Below are 23,660 nucleotides of genomic sequence, written 5' to 3' on the forward strand. Positions count from 1 at the left end.
GATTGACCTGGAAATGTGATGAGACACATCAGAGAAAGAAGGAGAGGAACGCAAGAGGGGGAAAAAAACCTAGCTATCCCCCTCCCAGTGTTTGATGCTTCTGTTAGTTTCTTCCCCCTTCTCTCTTATCCTTTTCAACAACAAACAGCATCACTTCCTTTTTGGACTTGGGGAAATGTTTCACGACATTCGTAGGGTGGAGAGCGGAAGATGCGGCATGTCTCTGACGTTCTCCGTCTCCTCCTCTCTCCCGTCTGGACGTGCAGGTGCGCGCATCGACGAGGGCTCGGATGTGGACTCGGAGCCGGACCTGCCCCTGAAGAGGAAGCAGAGGCGCAGCAGGACCACCTTCACGGCCGAGCAGCTGGATGAGCTGGAGAAGGCCTTCGAGCGGACACACTACCCCGACATCTACACCAGGGAGGAGCTGGCCCAGAGGACCAAACTCACAGAGGCACGCGTGCAGGTTAGAGCCTCTCTCGCTCTCTCTCTCACACAAACACAAACACACACACACACACGCACACACACACACACACACACAGTGATGAGATTTGATGAACAAAGTAATGTTAAGGGGGTGGGTCTAGGGGCGGGGCCTTTGAGTATGTAGGTGTCATTATCAGAGATTATTGTCACCTGATCTATAATTAGTTATTCATTTTTACTGATCAAAATCGATTCTGGATCAGGTGAAAATTATTATTACTAGCAATTTTCTACATGCTCACCTCCCTGCCCCAAAACTGCCTAGCTTCTCAACCTCAGTGAAAAACATATTTGCCTTTCCGTTCAAACCATTCAAAAGTTTTTATGTAGTCAATTTTTGTACACCCAGTAAACATGAATTGAAATATAAGCAGGCTTGCACACTTGCAGGAAATAGCTTTCGCCATGTTTTTCAATTCCATTTTTTTAAAGCCGGCAGCAGGTTTCTTTTCCTTACGCTTAGTTTGAGTGAAAACTGATGAATCCTCAGTTGGGTTTGTCTGTGTGTGGTTGTGTGTGTGTGTGTGTGTGTGTGTGTGAGGGTTAAATGGACCTCTCTGAGTCCACACGCGGCGCGCCAGAGGGCAGGGAGCAGAAGACGACAGATGATACTTTATAGGTCTGATCCTCGCTGTGGGAAATGCGCATGAGTTTCACAATGCGCGTACAGTCAGAGGTCAGCAATGTGCAGAAATGTCTCAGCACGCTCCCAAGTGTCACTGGATCTGCCTGAGTGAAAGGGCCCTTGTAGACATTACGTGTGGAAGATCTCCGGAGAACCTGTCTGCAGAAAAACATTCCCTTACTACTGCTTTTTTAAAATTACTCCTTCAGGACTTCTCTTTGTGATTGACCTGCCATAGATGGCCTCAGGTCAGATGTGAAATCATAACTGTTGGTCATTTCAGGAAGTCACTCTTTATGGTTGTTATTTGGGCGATAGAGCAGTCACAGATAGTTAGTGTGGCTGACTCGAAGGTACTTAGAGATCAGTCTGTGGAGGATATGGGAGTCTGTTAAAACCTAATTGTGTGTACTAGCTGTGGCCAAAGATTGTTGTGTTAATGTCTGTTAGTTTGCATTACAGTGTGTGTCTAAATGTTTATCTTAGTCGCTGCCCTTCCCCACCGTGTCTTTTACTCAGGTTGAGAGCGCGGAGCGGCTCGGGACATTATCATGCAAGGTCTCCTGCCTGCCGGGGTGGGGGGGTGGAGGGGGGTTGAGGGGGGGTTGAGTCTTTTGTCCTGTTAGAAAGGAGGAAGCTTTGCTTTGGCACATCAAAGTTCAGGCTTTTCCACTGAGCTGTAGGATGCACTCCATCAATCTTAACCCATCTTTCCAAACCCTGGCTGGGCTTCCTGGTTTAAGAATACATACTGTTTGACTGAGATGCAAGGAAAAGCAAAACTGTTTCCAGGCCTAGTCTAATGTATTTTCCCAGTGTGTCATTTATTTATTGCATTGAAGTCCGTAAAATAAAAATATATCTTATTGATTGTATACGGTATACTACCATACATATTTGCAAGACAGCAAACACTTTCAAACAAGGTTTTAGAGGCCATAGTTGTTCAGTAGAAGTTGAAGAGCAATGCCCCCCTTCTCGTTTTCCTCCCTAAGAATATTTTGACAGCTCCTCTTGGCCATTTAGGTTGCTGAAACAATGAGGAGAACTACAGTGGAGTTATGGCAACAGCTGTTCGTTGGTGAGGGAGGGGGATAAAAAGAGCCAGAGCGCATTCCTGATGGATTTCTCACTTAAACTCTTGGCCGGGATCGTTTCTTCCCACCACTTTCAAGCCCACCACCGCTCCTTGTAAAATTCGCCGCATTTCAGAGAGGATCCCTCACTGTCTCCCGAGACTCCTGCTCCACCAGCAACATTAATCAATCACGATCCTATAAAAAAGAGAAAGAGAACCAGAAAAAAAATAGATCCAAGTCATTACTTTAGCCAGGCAACCAACAGCCTATGGTCCCTATGAATGCAACACAGCGTAAAGAATAATGATCCTTTTGATGTTTGTCATTCATCTTCAATCCATGGGTATTGTAAAGTGTCCTTATTCATGTATGCACTCAAAATACTAGACATACTCAATTAATCATAAAAAAGCCTTTTATATAGTCGTTAATAGTTTGACAGAGATTGTTATCAGCTCAGACCAACAATAGCCAGACTCTGTTTTGCATCTACTCACACTACTGTACAAAAACAACATTTCAGCACGAGGTCTGTTGTGGGCCCTGCCATGTGGCTGCGTGCTCAGCAGAGGAAACCTCTGTTTCTGGCAGTGGGACAGACCCCGCTGAGGCTTCTGCCATGTTAGTGGGTCAGCTCAGAGCCCCATTCTCTCAATCAGCCCTAAGGGGGCCGATGGACCCTTTTGTGTATTTATGGCAACTGATGCAAATTAGACAAGTGCAAACATTAAGAAGAAAAAAAAAACACACACACGGGCAGCAAAAACAACCTCATTTATCTTTTTATGTAAATACTGCCAATAGCACATATCATGTGAAGAACTGGGTTGTTTTACTAGTGCTGATAATTTTGGTGTCGTCTTCATCTAATTTTGGAAAGTCAGAGGGGGGGGGGGGAAAGCTCTTTGAAAAGAATTCCCCAAAACAGTTTAGAGAGAAACAATAAGTAGTTCTTATGTTAGAGAAAGGGATCCTCAATGTTTAATGTTTACGAGAATAGCTTTATTCAAGACAAAGGAACGCTTGTCCTCCTCATAGACAGACTTTTGCTAAATGGCTCCTTTTACTTAATTCTGCATGCTATGCCATGGAGTACATTCTTTTAACAACAGTCAGCCTCTTCTTTTAGTCATGTGATCAACTGACATGCGGAGTGGCTTCATGTTATACCAGTGTGTACCCATAGTGCTAACAGACCTGGTTCAACATTTGAGTAAATATTGTCATAAATCCTTAAGAAAGATTACTTGACTTAATTAAGATTATTGTCCTGATTGTTGTCAGGCTTGTTAAAGTTAAAACATATGAATCAATTGAACCCTTCCACTTGTGTTTGGAGTAGCTGTACATCAGGAGAACACAGAGCAACAGCTCATTGCCTGACTGTGTTTAGGTCCTGGTTGTGTGTGTTTCCACAGAGAGAAAGCCCTGTGGCTGTGAAGCTGAGAGAGGCTCTGAGGCATGTAGGAGATGATGTATGTGCTTTATGTCCTCGCAGCGCTAGTGTGTGTGTATGTGTGTGTGTGTGTATGTGTGTGTGTGTGTGCGTGTGTGTGTGTGTGTGTGTGTGTGTGTGTGTGTGTGTGTGTGTGGAGCGGGAACTGGAGCCGGCTCAGAGGCAGATGCCAGTGTGCTGTGATCATTGCTTTTGTGGAGGGGAAGGTGTCTGACCCTCTTGGCTTTTGGCAGACCTCATGGCCCGAGTGTCAACCCACTTGAGCGCAGCTGCACGCTGACACAGTCTCCAGATGTCAGAGAGAGGGAGAGAGAGGGAGAGAGAGAGAGAGAGAGAGAGAGAGAGAGAGAGAGAGAGAGGAGAAGAGGGGTAAAGAGGGAACGGAAAGAGATAGAGAGAAAGAGGGAGTGATGGAGTTAAGAGAGAGAGAGAAGAGAAAATGATAGAGAGAGAAAGAGGGAGTGATGGAGTTAAGAGAGAGAGAAAAGACGAAGAGAGAGAGAAGAGAAAGTGATAGATAGAGAATGAGTTAGCGACATGGAGAAAGAGAGTTAATATAGAGAGTCCAGTATGTTAAACCAACACATGACTTTAGGACATATAGATGTATATAATGCCTTGAATTTAATGGGTCCCATAATCCTGGTGTCACTTGATTTAGTATTGAATCTCTATATAGTTGGACCTCTTTCTAAGGTAGAGCGTTCAGTGGCCTGAGGTTATTGTAAGTGACACGTTATTTGCTCCTGAGCTTTATGAGGCTCCGCTGCAGATCCCCCCCATCTGTCTTCATTAGTCCCCATGCTGGGTCCTGATTATATCTGCCACGGAAGCCTCCCTCCCTCCCTCCGCCCGCCCGCCCGCCGCAACTGTTTTATGGTCATTCCTGGCTGGTTACAGGAACTGATCCATAGCGGCCCTAACCACAGGGCTAACTGCTTCTAGGGGCTTGCCAGAGACTGCATAGACATGACTACCTGTCCTTTGCCTCCACTCAGGAAACTCCAGTTTCCTCAGCTGACAACCCAAAGCACGTCCACACTCTCGGTACGTGATTTACCTCAAATCCCACAGAGAGGAAGACGTCTGTGGGAGAAGAAGAAAAACGACCCTAAATCCAGCAAAGTGACAAGCTAAGGGGATATTACTCTTTTCCGTGGCGTCGAAGCAAAGGGGGGAAACCGAGACACAGAAGAGCCTAACGAGACGAGAACCTGTAGATTAGGAGAAGTATGGTATACCCCATGGAATGCGAATTTGAGTGGCGGTTATCGTTCCCACCAGACTAAATCTCCCTCTCATGTGGGTGTCATCTCCTCACCGATGGGTAGTGTTCGGCGCTTTGTGTTGTAACATTGCTCAAGGGAAGCAAGAATAAAACCACTGATTGGAGCGACAAAAGAAGCATTATGGTCTCTATTCTCGGCACTCTCACAGTTTTTTTTCTCTTCCTCTCTTGAAAACCCCCCCCAACTTTCCTTCATTCGAGAAGAAAAATCAAAACAAAACGAAAAACAAAACTGTGGCACAGACAATAAAACTAAAGCAAAACCGAACGTTACCATAAAGGTAAGAGTTTTTCCTTGGAGTCATTTGTTTTGTGTGTGTTGCAAGGGAACAAATTGGATTTGCTGTAGATCTCAGAGACGAGTGTGTAGTGCTGCACCCGCACTGGTGCTCAAACAGTGAGGTTGATTACTGGAATTTAAATGAATCTCTCTCAGACTGTCTGATACTTATCAAGCTAATCCAACCATCCATTCCCAGTTCCTCACTCCCAGCAACTTTAATTAGCATAGGCGCTCACTGGTAAACAGCCTGTGAGATTGGGGTTTTGCAGTGCCTTTCTAAAGCAAGACTTGGTCTATGTTTACTTCCTTTCGTCTCTCTGCAGTCCTCCACTCTCATCCCTCTTTCTCTGATATGAAAGGAAGACTTGAGGGCCACAAGTGTCAACCCCCTGGAGTGATATCATGTATTAGACCCCAACTTGTGGCAGAGAAATCTGGACCCAATCTAGACCCATTCTCCTAACAAGACATTTTAAATCAGCGCAAACCGTCAGTAAAAAGAGGAGCTTATATAAATGTGAGCGTGCATCTGAACGTGCAGGGTTACCTAATCCATCCACAACATCTGGGGGCAGTAAAACTGTGCTATCCATGGTTTTTAGCATACACACACACATACACACACAAACACACACACACACACACACACACACACACACACACACACACACACACACACACACAAACACACACACACACACACACACACACACACACACACACACACACACAAACACACACACACACACACACACACACACACACACACACACACACACACGGAGGCCAAGTCACACAAACACACACATAGAGGCCAAGCCACACACACACACACACACACACACACACACACACACACACACACACACACACACACACACACACACACACACACATAAACACACACACAAATGTATACTCATTTATCCACAGACAGACACACTAACCCAGAAACACATACACAGTTTCACTCACTCAAAACCAAACGCACACTCACACACATGCTCTGTCGCACTGTTTGGCCAGCCTCTGCCAGAATCTGAAAAGCAACACTGACACGACTGCTCTCCATGTGTCACCTCCACACAGTGCTCCCCCATCCAGCAGGTCATCCCCGTGGGACCAGAACGGCCCCCTCCTGGGGCCTAAGTCTTGGCCCAGGTCCCCTCTGACCTGGCTCTGAGGCTGTCCGTGGCAAGCTTGGGAGATTGATGTCGGGCTTTTTTACGCCTCTCAGCCACTGTTATGTTCTACTTTTTTGCTGTGAAATTCAATCACGTTATCCAGGCTTTACTCCTCATCGGACCGTCTCTACGCCTCACCAACCCCCAAACCCCCCCCACCACCACCACCACCACGACTGCTCCATGCTGCTGCAGTAATCCTAGGAAGACATATAGTTGCTATCATCCGACTGGACAGAGCAGGATTGATAGGGCCTGGATGATTGATATTATATGAGGAGGAGTGGAAGGCCCCGGAAAGAAGAAAAAAAGAAAAAAACACGTTTCTATCTGAGCTGCACTCCTCTGCCTTGATCCCATCTTCCCTACAGAATGTGGAACACTCAACTATTACATTCTTTTTGTCTTACATTTGTCCAGCATGCTTTGTCTTTTCCTTTGTTTTTCCATCTTTCGTTTTCCACGGTCCTTTGTTAGGTAGGCTCACTTTGAAGTATTACAGGTATTTCTGCTAATGTTATGATCCGGAAATGTAAAGATTGAAAATCAGTGGTGAAATGTGTGCTTTTTCGTCTCCGTGGCTACTCTCTGGGCGAGGTTTGACATGTGTCCTTCTCGGCAGAGGAATTAGAGTGGGGCTGGAGAGAGAAAATCCCTGTTCCAAGGTGACTTTGCTGCTGCGGTTCCAAAGCAGAGCATCAAGTCTGCGCAGCTGCTCCTGCCTCTCAGACCAAGCCTCTTACTCTGGGAAAGCCTGCAACGCTGGGAAGCGCTCAGCCCCAGCTCTTACCCAGGAATATGCTCACTCTAATGCTCCCTCTCCTCTTTCCCCCCTCCAAACCAGGCAGCCTGCCTGCTCTGCTTTTGTAGTGTGCAGCAGAGGCCTGTAATGGAGTCAGATGTGTGTCACTCGGTGCATTCAGAGCTTACCCAGTGACCTGCTCAAAATGCATTGCTATATATAAAAATGAGGAGGGAAGTGGAATGGTACATGCGAATGCACAAAAGTGCATATGCAAGGATGTGCACACACATACCTACAAATAAATACACGCAGATACGCACACACACACACACACACACAATCACACACACACACACACACACACACACACACACACACACACACACACACACGCACACAAAACTTTGGTTGCTTTTCAGCCAGACTACACTAAACTGCAATTAGAACCCCACCGAGTTAATAAGGCTAATTTGTGACTACTGAACTGTCTTTTTAAACTGCGCTGGGTTCGCTGTAAGCTGGGAGTGGTGTCGGGTGTGACCTGGGACACTGCGGGAAGCAAGGGCCAGACAATCAGCCTTCACAGCAGGACGGACCAGTGCAGGTCACTGGACCGCTGCTTTAGTTTTTAAAGGAAGAAATGTTTTAGTTCTGTTCTCATGTAGAAAGATGTCAGCTGTGTGGTTGTTTATATTCCTTTTGGCATATTTGATTTAACTTAGTGATAGACCAACCAAACCAAGGAGCTGGATTGCCTTTTTTTTATACATTTCATTTTTCCCCCCACAAAAAGGCTCAACCAATGGAATATACTTCTCGTTTAACCAATAAAGCACTTCACACAATCACATTGTGTACATAAAGCTGAACAGAAGAAGAAAGGATGAGAGGGAGAGTGGGAGAGAAAGAGTGTGTGAGTTTGTGTGTGTGTGTTAGTATGTGTGAGTGTGTGTATACGTTTCTTTGCTATCCCTTGATCAATGCCCAGGCTGAAAGCGTAACCCTGAAAGAGCTGCTTAAGAAGGGACGCCCCCTCTTTGTGTAGGGATCCACTGAAAGGCCATTGTCCCTCTTTTTCACTGACCCTCACAAAGGCTTGGGCCATTTGAAAAACAACAGTAGATTAACTGCACTGACAGTGCATTAAGCGCTGAAGAATTGCCCCTCAGAGGCATAGATCAATGTCAGTCACTGTTTTGCATGCATAGGACCCAGGGCCTTGGCTGGGTGAAATACAGCTTCTTATTGGCAGAACTGTTTCTTTCTTTAAGAAGAGAGAGAAGTGGGCTTGAATAGGGGCTTTCAAATGTGTTTTAAGTGCAAAGTGCATGTGAGCTCTCCTAAAGAGCCTATTCTGCCTTGTTTGAGGAAATTTCATCATGGCCCATAAACGTATGGAGAAGTGAGTCGAGTTTGCAGAATATTGTGTTTGACAAAGCATCTCTGAAGAATAACTTGTCTTTTTAGATTCCGACCAGCAATTATTTTGCATTTCTGTCTCTGCTGGGTAGGTTATATTAGTTATATTTAACAAAGACGTGGTAGTTATTGTTCAAAATCTTGCCCTTCTACAGGTGTGGTTTAGCAATCGACGAGCCAGGTGGCGTAAGCAAGCAGGAGCCAATCAGCTGGCTGCGTTTAACCACCTGTTACCTGGAGGGTTCCAAACCGGAATGCCCACTCTGCCAACGTATCAGCTCCCAGAGTCTCCATACGGCACAACCACGCTATCGCAAGGTACACCCTCTCCAAATGACGCCAACATTGTTCCTTCATTGTTGATGTTGTTTGATTGACTATCTATTAGCTGATTTTAAAATGCAGTTTCATTTCAATGCACAAGGAACTCCTAGGAACAGCAGATATGAAATAAATGTGTGTTTAGCAATGTGGCGTCAACAGATACCATTTATGAGGCACACATATGAGTTCATATATAACATCTCATAAATGGTTATAAATATGTGAGGATGGAAAGCATTGTTATTTAGGGTGTTCAAATTTGACAGGAACAATCACACAGTACTCAGACACATAGCATGCTTCTCACGTTGAACTCCTGATCTGATTGGTCATCTCTAGATGGCAATGGCACACTGCACCGGCCGCAGCCTCTGCCCCCGTCCACCATGCACCAGAGTGGGCTCTCGGGCGACGGCGGCTCCGGCTACGGCCTCTCGTCGGCCAACCGCCACGGCTTCTCCAGCTACACAGACACCTTCATGAGCCCCACAGCCTCCAGCAACCACATGAACCCCGTGAGCAACGGCCTCTCCCCACAGGTCAGTAAGGGTCAGCAGCGAGCGACACCTCTCCCCGGTCTGACCTCTCTCAGACCCTCGTGGGGACCTAGCAGACGTCTCCGAACAGAGGATGAAAGCGTGTTTGCTCTTTGTCTGTGGGAAGGGTCATGTCGTGTTGAGGCATGACTCCTGTGAGTGCTTTAGGACTCCGAGGTGAGAGCTTGAGTGTGCCTGAAAAGTGATTTAGTGTGCGGATGGTCTCCTGTGGAGGTGTTTACAAAGACGGATTTCGCCATTACCCATTCACTTGTAATCGTTCCAATTAAATTAAGCGCGTTTAACCCCTCAAGTTTAGTTTATTTTATCCACTTAAATTAGAAATGGGAGTTACGGCGGTGACTGATGTCCTACAGAGAGCATTCTTGTATCCCATAATGAGCGGCAAAGGAAGAGCAATCAGCTGATTAAGCTAATGAAGGCACAGATACGGCTCTAATTGTGCTAAGGCACACTGGGCCTATATGATTTGGTGGAAATATCACACAGTAACATTATGTAAGATAATATACAATACTTTGCATTGATATATGAGTTTGGTGAGTGAGTCGGCCCAGAGGCTCTCAAATGTTTCAGCACCTTTGAATATATTTCGTTAACAAGGACTCTGCGGAGCCATTTGTTATTCTTACTTTCACTGGAGCGGAGGAGATGCTGATGTTGTGACCTTATGTCCAGTTGCTTCTCTAAAAAAGACTGAGAGATTTGTAGATTTTGGAGCACAGAGGAAAGAGTCCTGTCTGTGGTTTGTTCCTTGGTCTGGTATGGCTGTGTGTGGCATCCTGTTCAGGGTGATTGCGTATGTTATCCTCTCCCTGCACCTTGAACAATAAGCATTTCAAATGGGACTTTCTGGTCGGGGTTGATTCTTAAAACGCCAAAGAATAGGGAAATTACTGATATTGATGCAAATCACTGGTGAAGAGGAAATTATATGCAATTACCCTGCAATACTGGGCAGTTCTGCCCACCCCAAGCAACAAGATCTGCCTAACAAGCAGAAAATAAGATTGAAATGGTGTATAAGGAGTTGAAAATGAAATTCAATGCTGCATTTGTCCACAATTACCCCCTCGTTCACACATATTTTATTGGGAGTTTTTTTTTTCCTTCTTCAAATATTTCTCAAAGCAGATTGGGGACTGGTATTACTCTTTTTTTCTGTAAAGAAGAAAGAATTAGGGATTTGATGACAAAAAAGAGATTTTCTCTTGTACTGGAGAGTTGGGGGATAACACAGGCATTTCTCAGCATGTTTGATTGTTAATCACAGAGGAAGGGCTTTAAGTGCTAATGCTCTTGCTGCAAACCTGCATAAATATCACGACCATGGTTGGCTTTTTTTATTAATGTGACTATTCAGTGCCTGCTACACAAGCGCTTCCCTTCTTGCTCTGTATTTAAGAGAGAGAGAGAGAGAGAGAGAGAGAGAGAGAGAGAAAGAGAGAGAGAGAGAAGGATGAAGATAGAGAGGCAGAGAGAAAGGGAAAAAAAGATCAAATAGCAGTCCCCCCGTTTTACGTTAAGGATTATTGTACCCACAGTCAAACCACATGCAACATTATATATGAGGATTTTTCTATTAAGAAATACATTTTATTATTTTCAGATATTGTCTGACAGTGGTATTTTTGCAAACAATTTTAATCAAAGCATGACTTAACTTTAAGTAAAAAAAAACTGTGTTTAGTTGCTCATAAATTCTTTTAATCTACGTTACATAAATGTAAAAGCAGGAAGGAGAGTAGAAATACCTACAGCAATAAAGTGTTTTTTTTTTATTTATTTTTTTATTCTGTTTTGTTTTGTTTATTTTGAGCCTCAGTTTGAGTGTAGTGCTGCGAGCAATATTGAGCAGGTGTCATTCAGTTGCACCATTTTGTTTTGCCCCGGTGTATATAGTATGAACGGGGGTATTGGATGCAGGCATTCCATCAGTGTAAATGAACAAGCCCCCATAGGTATATTCTCAGTGCCTTCAACCCCATCATGTCCTCTCCTCCCCTTTTCCGAAGGCTACTCTAACCCTCCACTCTTTCCCCCTTCAACAGCCCCCTCCTCCCCCATACGTCCACATGCCGCATGTGGCAATTCCATCAGACCCTTATTGTGGGAAAAATTAATGTCCTCTTTGACAGGAGTATCAGAGTTCAGGCCAAGCGCCACACTGTTCCTCAGTGTGCCCCAAACCCCAGCATGTGCCTTGCTGCACAAAAACATCCCCATTCCTTTGTGCTGTAGGCCAGGCATATGACATCTGCTACAGTCACTTATGACATCTAGATTTTTTTTTTTGGGGTGGGGTGGGGGGTTGTTGTGCTGCTCACTTATTTCACTCTTAATGAAATATTCTCTGATAAAAATGTTTTCTTGTTTTGCCTCTTGAATGGATTTTTTTGTATTTTCTTATTTATTTTTTTTAAAGAAAGAAAGCACTTTTCAAGTATCAATTTTGATGAAAACGCCCGTGAGCTCAAAGCTTGAGGTCCATGCAAGGCTTGGGAAAATACAATGTATGCAGCAGAGTATATGCATGCTTGGAATGTACAGACAAAACAGAGGCTTGGTAGTCTGTCACAGTTACATTAAAGGTTGATGAATGTGTGAGGACCAAGGGAAAACCAACACAGAGAGAGCGTTCTCTCTATAACACCATCGCCCAAAGGTGGTTCTATTTTCAGAACTACTTCATATTCTCTTGGAAAGGAGAAATAATTTACCTGCTGAATTTACTGCGACTGGTTAGAAAAAAAAACTATAAAATAGGTTGACATGATGTAACACACAGCATGGCCAGCCTGCATGGGCATTTTCTTCCTTCACATAACTATGTTATGTGTCAACAAGCAGCTTAATAAAAAGTCTCAAAATTACACATATTTTGTTAAAGTATAGTAATAGTATGAATTTATGCAAAATGACAAATAAACAACCAGATTTCATTCAACGTGTCGCTTCTGCTGCTATGATAAACTGTCTTCCCACTATGTCACTGGTTAATATTGCTAAACACATATACATTTTTCGCTAAGGAAGTTGTGGTGGCGTTGGGCCAGTCTGTAACAGAAGCACTCTGGGTTCTAAGCATCAACAGGTGCTTGCTCTCCGCTAGCATTTCCCAGCCTCTGCCTAGGCCCTGGACCATGTTCTCATTTGGTTTCTCTGGAAAACACATTATTGTTATTGTGGCTTGTCATTTTTTTCTGTGCTCTGTTGAAAATTAGGCTGTGCAGACCTAATCCCTATTAAACCCCCTCTTGGCCCGAGACAGAGGTATGGACAGATTTCTGCAGCCTTAAAAACGTCTCTTTTCCATGTCTCAGAGTGTTGGATATAGACAGTCTCTCTGACAATTGGTGGTGGGCATGTCATTTTTTTCTTTTCCTTTTTTTTTTTAAGTACAGTTGATTATTTGTTTGGATTTGGAGAGGACTGAATGTTGGGAAATTCACATTGAGTCATTCTCCCAAATGTCAACGCAATCTTAGGAGCCTCCAGGGTTGCCAGTTTTGACAGCTGTCAGCAGCAGAGGGACTTCTGGGCTAGTTTGTGTAAGAGGCAGGTGATGCCCATTAGCAGTATATCATCTCAATCCTGGAGTCAGTGTTAGTTCAAGTATTCAGTATTCTTATTGTTTTTATTAACTCTTTTACACCAATTTATTCTAACAGTCCCATAATTCTGTTTTCCCCATGATTATCTTAGGAGCCTCCAGGGTTGCCAGTTTTGACAGCTGTCAGCAGCAGAGGGACTTCTGGGCTAGTTTGTGTAAGAGGCAGGTGATGCCCATTAGCAGTATATCATCTCAATCCTGGAGTCAGTGTTAGTTCAAGTATTCAGTATTCTTATTGTTTTTATTAACTCTTTTACACCAATTTATTCTAACAGTCCCATAATTCTGTTTTCCCCATGATTATTATTTAAGAATTTAATTATTTAATTATTTCATAATTCATAATTTCTTCTTAGTCAACCCTGATTAGAAAATGAACACTGACATATGGCAGCCAAAGAAAAGTAGTCATTTTCATTTTGAATATTGAAAGCATTTTTGAACTATTTATTAAATTTGCAGTGTAATTACAGTAACTTATAAGGTAAAGCATATGACAGGCGTGATAAACTATCCTAACATTATTTAACACATCTTATTTTAATATTTATAGAGACACACACTCTGTAATTTAAAACCATGTTTATTTTTAAAGTGTGGAGGATATGACTTAATTGAATATCCCGCAAATCCACAGACAGCTGTAAATCATTTTAGAAATTCATCCTAGCTCACTTATTTTAAAGAATAATATAGACGGTCAGCAGAAACCCAATAACGATGACACAAAACTTGTAGACCTGCACGAAAAAAGATAATAAAAAAAATTGACTAACCTTTAAAAAAATTCATAAACTGTCAGAAGTAAAATAAAAAAATTAATCATAAACAAAACTAACCAACCAACAAAAGAAGCAAAAAAATGTATATATATATAAAAGTATATATATATATATATATATATATATATATATATATATATATATATATATATATATATATATATATATTTCTATTGCAGTTGAGATTTGTGCTTTGGAATGAAGGAACTCTGGCTAGCTATTTGATGTTGGGAGAAGGGGAGTGCGCCTAGGCTGGGTTTCAGCACTGGGGGATCAGAGACAGAGCAGTGCTCACCAGCGCTCCCTTTGATCCATATCCCCAGGCCTGCCTGCCCGAGCGGCGCGCGCAAAACGCAGGCCGCGCTGGTGATTCCTGACAACTGTCTGCCAGAGATAAGGGAGGAGACTGAAACCTCACTCTGCAGTTCCATTAGTACAGCAGCCACTTTAAACTGGATGAATTATATTTAAGAAGCCTGCACAGGGGTTGCCAAAAAAGAAAATATATGAAGGGGGGTGTGTGTGTGTGTGAGGGGGGGGGGGGGGGGTGCAGAGGAGGAGGAGGGGGGCTGGGGGTGGTGAAGTGAAGTTGGGTGGGGGGGGGGGGGGGGGGCTGGGGGTTAGAGAAAAAATGAGTTTGGCTCTCACTCTCCTTCTTTTCCCCCCTTGCGCTTTTGACGAGACATTGTGCACCTGAATGTCAATGAGCGAGTTGCCACGCAGGCTCCTGTGTTATTTAAACTTGTGTATTAAGCCTCTTGCTGGGCACCATGTCAACTGGCATGTAGCACCGTCAACAAATATCAAAAGGGATGAATGCATATATTTACATCCCGTCATACACCAGGAGCAGGAGGGGGGGTACTTGTTAATTAGAACTCGTCTTAAATACAGATGCTGTTTCAATTTGGCAAGAATTAAAAATTAAGAAGCTTTAGAAGAAAAAAGATGAGACCTGCTTGGAAGCTGCCAAGAAAATCAGGGAATTTAAATCATATCCACTGGCAGAATGTTTATTCCTGCATGAATTTATTTATTTTCTTTCGGCAGCTCTGTCTGTCTGAGTTGAAGTTGGAAGGCTCCTGTTCTTCCGTTAGTTAGAGGTGGTTGGTGGAGGCTGAGTTTACACACGTTCATATCAATGCTACCTTTCACTTCCTAGTTAGAGAGTATCAAAGGAGCATGGACTCCAAAGGAGATGCATTGAATTTCAATACAAGAAATATTAATATGCTGATCAAAGTCAAGACAAGGTCATAATTTCAAGGGCTCTAAGAGCACACACCCTATTGATATGTACACCTTTATAACTACAGGAACTTATTGAAGCCCTTTGGCAGGGTAGTCGATTTATGAATCTCTATACCTTCACCGCACCTTTTCTGTCTTCCTCTGTTTCTTTTCCTCTTCCTTTGCCTCCCTTGCTTTCTCATTCTTTCCTCTCTCTCACTCCCTCCCTCCCAAGGAAAAAAAAACATTATTCCTCATGCATAGATGAAAGGCTACAATGGACAATAAAAATGCTATTTAAATTCAAGGGTGTTTGTGTGCGGGTAAGAGATATTTTCTGCAGAGAAAGTGAGCTGTTGCATCCTGATAAATAATAAATATAAGGGAATGCGATTTACATTTATCTTGCAGAGGCAGCCAATATAAATTTCAGTAAATCCTGGAAGATGAGGATTTAAGAAGGGGCTGGCTGAGTCCAATATGTATACAGTGACTGTGTGAGCTGCCCAATGGGAAGAACAGTACTCCACTACTAAAGACAGTATCTCCAGAGCCCATCACCACACATAAACAGTCATGAATATATACATTTCCACATGGGATCTTTTCCATAAGGATTTTGTGTTCTTCATATTCCGACTAAAGTAGCCCGCTTTGGGTTTTTGTCATTCCTAATAGTGCCATATACACTTCACTGTCTCTGTGAAATAAGGTAATTTTTCATTTGTATTTCATATATTGCTGTCTGAAAAGATTAGCATAAGCATAGAGACAGTTTGTACAGTATTCTGTTGTGATAATATCCTTGCTCTGGCTGGACCCCGGCTCTTCCCCTAAGAGCACTGGTGGGGATGGGAGGGGGCCAGGTCATTGGATGTGACAGATAGCAGGAGAGAGGGGGGGGGGGGGGCACCAGGCCAGCGGCAGTCGTGAACCTGCCCCAGCCACCCACCCAGCGGGTGGGAAGGTCGGCCCAGGAGCATGTGCTTCTGTTTAGTTCCAGATACCACTCTGACAGGTGTGAAGGCGTGATTGATACTCCAGCCTCACAAAAGTACAACTTCCATTCACGGCGGCCCGGGATCCATTCCTCTCTCTCCCTCACCAGAGTGCATGTTTTTAAAGCTAGCAAGGGAAATGCTGTTAGGTGCATTCTGTTGTATGGGAGTTTTTCTTTGTTCCTCACCCTGTTACTTTCTCTTCTTCCACCCAATTTTTCTCTCTTTCTCTGTCACTCTCTTTTTCCACCCTTTCTTTGTTTGTCTTTCTCTGTCACTTGTGTCTTCCCCAACGATTCTGTTCCTTTCTCAGTTATTCTGTTATCTCTGTCACTTTCTCATCTTTCTCCCTTTCTCTCTTTTCTCTGTCACTTTCTCATCTCGTCACGTTTCCCTCCCCTTTCTCTCTCTCTCTCTCTCTCTCTCTCTCTCCCTCTCTCTCTCGTCCTGTCTCCTCAATAAGACGTGTCGGAGTCCCCAGCTGGCTGCCTGGAACAGCAGTCAGCTCCTCTCCGTCTCCAGCTGAGAGCTATTTCACTATTTATTTACATGTAATTATTGCTATGAGGTGCTGATATTAACACTGTCAAGAACAATTTGACCTGACATTCCTCACTAAGCCTGCTCCCTGCTGTTTTTAGCAAACAAACCCCCCTCTCGCCATCTCCCTTCTCCCCCACCCCCTGCCCCCCTCCATCCCTGTCTCCCTTCACCCATCTTTCTGCCTTTTCCATATCCACCTTGCATTATGCCAGATACAGGCTTGAGTGACTCCCCACACCCAACATACCCCCCCTTTCAGTTCTGGAGATCCATTCATATGAAATCATTAAATTCAGACGTTTCATTTGGTGGAGAAGGCCGCAGCGCGCTGCGAGGAGTGTCAGAAGCGAGTGTTGCACACTGCAGAGGGCACAGGGGGCACGCAGGGCTTGTTTCCTCTGCCTGGATCTATCCCCTGCCATCTCCGACACATTACTCACAGAAAAGAAGCACTCTCCACAGTATCAGCCCAATAGACAGCATTAACCTTTGGTTAGCAGGAGGTCTTGTAGCGTTTTGGGACGTTTACAAGCTATTGTGGGCTGAACCGCTGTAGGTGTGGGTTGCTGTGAAGCACATTCAGGCCCTGAAATGCATCTAGTTGCATTTCTCCTAGGAATATAACCAAATCAAAATGGTAATTTCTCATTGCATGACATCACATCTCTTGGTAAAAGGTCAGTAATTGGTAATGGGATATTTCCTTCATAATTGCACACCAGTGTACAGTTATTTGCATGTAAATAGTCATTTCTGTCAGGCAAGTAATACACATCCGTTTCTGAATGTGTATATTTTTCACAGTGTGTCTGTCAATCTGCACATGAAAGGCTTTGGGAGGATGTGCAGGTTGGTCTCCGCTGAGGGTTCAAAGAGCCATATGCCCACATATTTCACATATCTAACGCGTTGTGAGAAGTGACAGCTTGTTTGGTCGCACGCTAATCGCTCTCATCCGCGACCAGCTTGTCAGTGCCCAGTTCCTGTCACTGCCAATCACATGCCTAATTTGAACCAATTAAAGACTCCCTAAACACAACTCCTCCTCTCCTCTCCTCACTCTCCTCTTTCTCTCCCTCCTCTTCCCCTCCCTCCTCACTCTCCTTTCCTCTTCTCCCTCCGTCCTTCCCCCCTCCGTTCCGCTGAGTCCGTATCACAAACCGCTCTACCCTTCTCAGTGTCACAATATCCCCTCCCCCCTCCCTCCATCTCTCCCCTCTCCCTCCCTGCAATATCCTCCACAGTACTTTTTCTTTTTTTTCCCCTGGCGGATGGCTGTTTTCACTTTCAATTAATGTGCCGCGGCCAATTAACGCAGTGACACGACGCCAGGAGAAGAAATCATCACCGTCATCTGCTGGCTGCCTCGGAGGCCACCGACCAGCTAACCGGCTGAGCCGAGCAAGTGGCCGCGGCACCGCTGAGATGGGGGGTGGGGTGATGATGGTGGGGCCCTGCTGTCAGCTGGCTGGGGCTCCTAATTACCCACCGCGACCTCCACCCGTGACAAAACCCGCTAATTGAATTTATGCAATCACGTTTATTTCCAAAATGGCCATTTTGTCTTCTCAGATGAGGGCCCCTTGTGTGTGCGCTTGTTGCGTCGAGACTGCCCACCTCGATCTGAGATCATGTGAGATGATGTGAGACGCGTTGTGATTGACAGCTAGGCAGACGCACATGCCATTTTACTTTTTAACGTTGGCTGCTAATCATTTTTTAGCTATCTGATGCTTGTCATATTTTGTCAAGATGATTGTGCCCCTGTGTCTGATGTTGATTGCACTAATGCGCTGCGGTGTTTAAGGGCTGTCAGTATTTTGACATTGAACGTCAAAACTACCAGATGTCATTTAATGTCCTCAGACTGGTGGAGTACTGTGTTTGATACACGTCAACTATGGAGCAGTCTCAGCTTGATAAATGATGTCATTATCAGTTACATAAATTGAAGCGTAATTGCATCAGATATTCTGGAATAGACTAGGTTTCTCCCTTACATGTCACAAGATAAACACATTTTTGTTTTTGTTTGTTTGCACACAATCCTTCCTCTTGACAGTGTTATTTTGTAAAAAAAAAAAATTGGGGGTAGACGGGGGTGGCAGGATTTTCTGCAGGATTACTGTCTCTCACAAAAAATCATCTGCTTGCAGGAGAATGTCATTATCTGTTCCCTTAATTACGATAGCATTGCATCAGAAAATCGACCGAAAATCAACATTGTTGTGCGTCTCACTGAGTTATTTCCATGTGCCTGTCAGTCAGTCAGCCATATTGTTATGTGTTTTAATCCCCAAATCCGATATATTTTCTGGAAAAGTGTTATATATATATTTTCTTCTCTCTCGCTGGCATTTATTTAGCTATGTAGATCTCATTCCACCTTCAGGGGAGAGAGAAAATCACATACAAACAATGGCCAAGTCTCTGGTTTATCTCGTATGATGATCGGCTCGAGCGAGAGCTATCACTCCGTGCCAGTCGGATAACCTTGTGACATTTGCACCAGATAGTTTTCCAGGTGACCTTTACTGACGGTATAAGGCATCCAAACTCTTTAGGGGTGTGTGATGGTAGCGAAACGAGAGGCAGTCTTTGACATGGAGGCTAATCCAGTCTCGGGCAGATTAAGTGGGGAGTGTGTGGATGCTTGTGTGTGTGTATGTGTGTGTGTGTTTAGGAGGAGGGTACTGAAGCTGGGAAGCGAACAGAGGGGTATCCTATCTGCTCTGCAGGCAGGCTGGCCCCCAGGCCCACTCAATCCCATGACCCCCCACCCCCCTCATCATACCATCCCACTCATCTCCTCTTTCTCCCTTTCTATTTGTGTGACTCTCTCTCTCTCTCTCTCTCTCTCTCTCTCTCAGCAGTGAGTATCCGTACCAGTATAAGCTGAGTGCGGAGACATAGACAGAGAGGGGAGTGGGAGCAGGTGGACAGGGAGGATTTGCTTTGTGTCACCGAGAGGCCTGAGTGTCTCTGTTTCTCTCTATTTCTCTCTCTCTCTCCCTCACTCCCTCTCTGACCCTCTCTCTTTCTCTCTCTATCTCTCTCCCTTTCTCTCTCTCTCTCTGTCCCTTTCTCTCCCTCTCTTTCCCTTTCTCTCTCTCCCCCTCTCTCTCTCTCCCTCTCTCTCTCTCTCTTCCCCCTCTCTGCCCCTGTATTATCATGACTGCCAGTGTCCTCTAAATCTCAGCAGGGGTCCAGCCCGGATGAATGAGGGCGAGGGCCTCAGGTCTGAGAATGAAGATGGGTGTTTATTTTGCTCACTGAAAGTATCACAGGCTTCACGTCAACTCAAAAGAGCCATTTCTGCAGAGGAACACTGAGCAATATGGAAACGTATTATTTGCAAAAGGAAACTATTCTGTATTTGTCGAGGCATAAAATGACATTGCATGATGTGGCATTGATGTAAAGGAGAAAATCCAAATCCCCTCCTAAAATATCATATTTTGACTAAAGTGTAGCATCATTAGGCTTCCCCTCATGTGAAGCTTTAGTTCCAGTTCTGTGAAATTAGTTCCCCATTTTCCCCCAGTTACTGAGAGGGAACTATTAAATCATTGTCATTGCAGTCACATAACATTTCAGTTCTGTTCCAGCTGAGAAAGAACAGAGTTATGTTTTGGGGAAAAAAAGCAAAGAATTCCAACAAAGAGCGGAGTCACGTCAAACATTTATGCAGACAAAAAATATAATTTGACAGTTAGGGAAATTAGGATTGTATGAAAGGCGCCTTTTTTGTATTGCAAGTGCTCTGTTTATTTATCTAAAAGGATGCACATTGTATCAATTTACAGCTCTACATTCTGAATGCCGTAGGCTACACATCTCTGAAGTTGGAAGAATTAATTACTTTTTATTATTATTTATAAAGTAATCTATCTGCAAAAGGAAAAAAGAAGGAGAGAGGGAAGGGAACGCCTGGAGCCATGTCCTTTAAACTGGATCCTGGCTCGCATTATCTACCCAGGCCGCTCTCACACACAGACTCACAACAAATGAAAATTGAGCTACTGAGAGGATGTCTGAGAGAGAGAGAGAGAGAGAGAGAGCGAGAGAGAGAGAGAGAGAGAGAAGAAGGGGGGAGAGTGTGTGAGTAAGTGTGTGCATGAGGGGGTGGGATAGCTGTTAGAGAGAGTGAGAGAGAGTGAGGCACTTTGAAAGGGGCCAGAGAAAGTTAAGTGTGTTCTGGTCCAGGGGGTGTTTGTGAAGCCGTGTCAGAGCCGTTTGTCCTCCTGCGGTCTCTCAGCTCCAGCACACTACTGCCTGGGGATGTTGATTGTCAGCCGGCGTGATTGGCTTTCCCCCGCCACTCATATCTGATCCAAAAAGGTTACACATGTGGAAGGAATATCGATTTTGTCTTAGTGCAGGCAGTGCAGCAGGAAATAATAGATTACTACTCCTGGCAGAGACAAGGTTGGAACCCGTCTCCCACGTCTTAAGTTGGTTGTGTGGTTTGCTTTAGGGCACATTACCGCTAACTTTATTTTACTGACACTCTGTTTCCTATTTTGGCTTCACTTTCTCTCCAAGCGGAACACAAGTTGTTATGTGGGTTAGGGACAACGTGTGAACGTTGAGAGTCACCATCATTTATGTTTTGGGTTCAGTATCCACCACTAATGTCGACCAGGAAAGCTGAATAAACTAAGGAGACTTAAAACTGAATTACACTGTTATTAAATTAGGAACAGACGTTTCGATCTTCACGCTCCTGGTTTCTATACATTTCCCGCCCTGTCAGTCCTCTTCAGTGTGTGTGTGTGTGTGTGTGTGTGTGTGTGTGTGTGTGTTCAAGGGTGGGGGGGCTGGCGGTGATGGTGTCAAGCTAAGCTGTTTGCATTGAGGGTCATCGTGCTGTTAGTGTTGTCGAGGGTCATTGTGCTGTTTGCGTTGAGGGCCATTGAAAGGGCTAATTGTGTCTGGCTGGGCAGTGGAGGTGGGGGGCGTGCAGAAGAAGTTCCCTGCGTGTAGCTGGGGGCTCGCCGGTGATTGGATTGAGCTGACAATATCCCACCACGTGCTTCCCCGCAGATAAAGGCACCCAAGCTCTACCTCTCGCTGTGCCGGAATATTTTCAATTCGCCCACTTTAATTGATGTCAATAAGGTTATGCTAAATTTGAAGATTTGAATAATTCTGCTTTCAGCACAATAAAGGCTTAGTTGAGGCTACAGGCCGCTTAACCGGCAGTCTGAATGGAGGTGTCAGGAACCCAGCACTCTCTCACCTCGCTCCCTCGCTCCCTGTCGCCAAGCCCCTTGTGTTAGCGCTCCCCTCATCAGATTGGGAACTGTGCTCCCGGTGAGATGCTGAACTCCCTCAGAGGTGCGTTGCGAGGACTAAAAAGCTTTACGTTATTACTTGTGTCAATATTAAAATGATCTTGTATAATGGAAGAATGTCACCTATGTGAGTAAAGAGGATTACATGCACTTTGTGGACTTTGCTATGTCCTGTGTCGCAAAAAATGAGTGTCACCTCTCAATCCGGCTCATTTACAAAAAAAGACAACGAAGCGCTTACAAGAAAACGCTCATAGATCATGATCCTTGGCAGGATACATTTTTAAACAAGTACTAGACTTTCTGTTAAAAAAGAGACCACGGCCATGAAAGAACTGCATGCATAGAAACTGGAGCCATTTCATAATTGCTAGATTTAGCCCAGGTCCTATTGTGGGCGTTTAATTTAACAGCCAGACGATGTAGAGAGAAAGACTGAGGGAGACAGAGACAGAAAGAGAGAGAGAGAGAGAGAGAAGGAGAAAAAAAGAGATGCGCTGAATATAATCAAGGCTCAATTAACTGCCTGTTAAATCTGCCTTCCCTCCAGCTGCCTCCTCTGAGCCCCCCTGACGGGTGGGCAAGCAGGCAGGCAGGCAGGCAGGCATTGGGCCTCGGCAAACCCACCGCCCCGTGTCCAGCGTCATACACCAGCAAGCAACCGCCACACAAGGACCGCTTGTGTGCTCTGTCCCTTTTACTCCCTCTCCCACCTTAATCAGAGGAAGTGTGTGACAGGGAATGGGACTGGCCTGGCGTGGATGCGGTCAGGCATCACACGCGCTCCCAATGAAAGTAGGCACTCAAATGGGGGGGTTTCCCCCAAGCTTATGATATTAACGTATGGGGCAACTCAGATGCCCTTTTTTATGTTCCTCCTGCTTAATGCGTCTCAAGTGCTGCAGATTTTTGGCAGATGAATGAGATGAAGCTAAATTCAGTTATATTTGTGTCTGGTGCTTTAAATGAGTACAAATTGAAACGGTTGTCTCCATAAACAAAATGTGACGTATTCCATTTATTTCTGAAAGTCGGGTTTTGGTGTTATGGTCAGTCAATGTTTTTAAGCGTGAAGATAGTTATCTACTTGTGGGAACAGCCCTTGCATGTGGGGTTGATTCCAGCCCTCGGACCAGGCGCTCCCTGACAGGCTAATTGGTTTAGCAGTCGGGGCGCTGCGGCGGCCAAAGGGCAGCGGGGCGTAGCGAGACACAACGTGAACCTGATGTTGGCGCGGATGCTTTGGGGCTGCCGGCGGACGGGCAGCATGTGGCAGACAGGGCCGCTTGGTCGCTCCGCGGCATCTCCATTCTTCAGCCGCCCTCCCACCAGCTTCACTTGACCCCTTTTCTCTCCCCCCTGCGGCCCGGCCCCTGCCCCAGCCCGTACTGTGTTTTACCCCTGCTCTCACACGGGGAGGCCCTTTCAGCTTTATGGAGGTCTTCTTCACATGACTGAGGGACAGATGTACGTACATATACACAAAACATCTGCCTCTCAGTTGTTAGCGGTATGCTTTAAACTGACTTGTAAAAGGCAATTTGATGTATGAAGCACAGAGCTGTGGTTTGATTTTTGTACCTTAATTATATATTCTAATAGTAATTGTGTGGTTATTATTAGATTTAAGTGTATATTTTACATGGCATACATTTTTCACACTGTTATCAAATAAAACGGTTGGGGAAACTTAATCTCCACTATAACACACCTCTTTTTAAAAGGAAAAAAAAACCTGGCCAGACACT

At 44.7% G+C, this 23,660-nt stretch overlaps 1 protein-coding gene across 2 annotated transcripts in view; it reads left to right on the forward strand.

The window, feature by feature from the left end:
* pax7b (paired box 7b) overlaps positions 1-23,660 on the forward strand; it is a 52,689-nt gene that overhangs the window by 22,475 nt on the left and 6,554 nt on the right. For both annotated transcript variants that reach the window (XM_080853509.1, XM_080853510.1), the window contains exons 5-7: positions 267-466; positions 8,724-8,886; positions 9,232-9,431. In XM_080853509.1, coding sequence (XP_080709635.1) covers positions 267-466; positions 8,724-8,886; positions 9,232-9,431 — 563 coding nt within the window. The remainder of the gene's footprint in view (positions 1-266; positions 467-8,723; positions 8,887-9,231; positions 9,432-23,660) is intronic.

The sequence above is a fragment of the Sprattus sprattus genome, assembly GCF_963457725.1.
Source record: "Sprattus sprattus genome assembly, chromosome: 16".
In the NCBI taxonomy this organism is placed as follows: domain Eukaryota; kingdom Metazoa; phylum Chordata; class Actinopteri; order Clupeiformes; family Clupeidae; genus Sprattus; species Sprattus sprattus.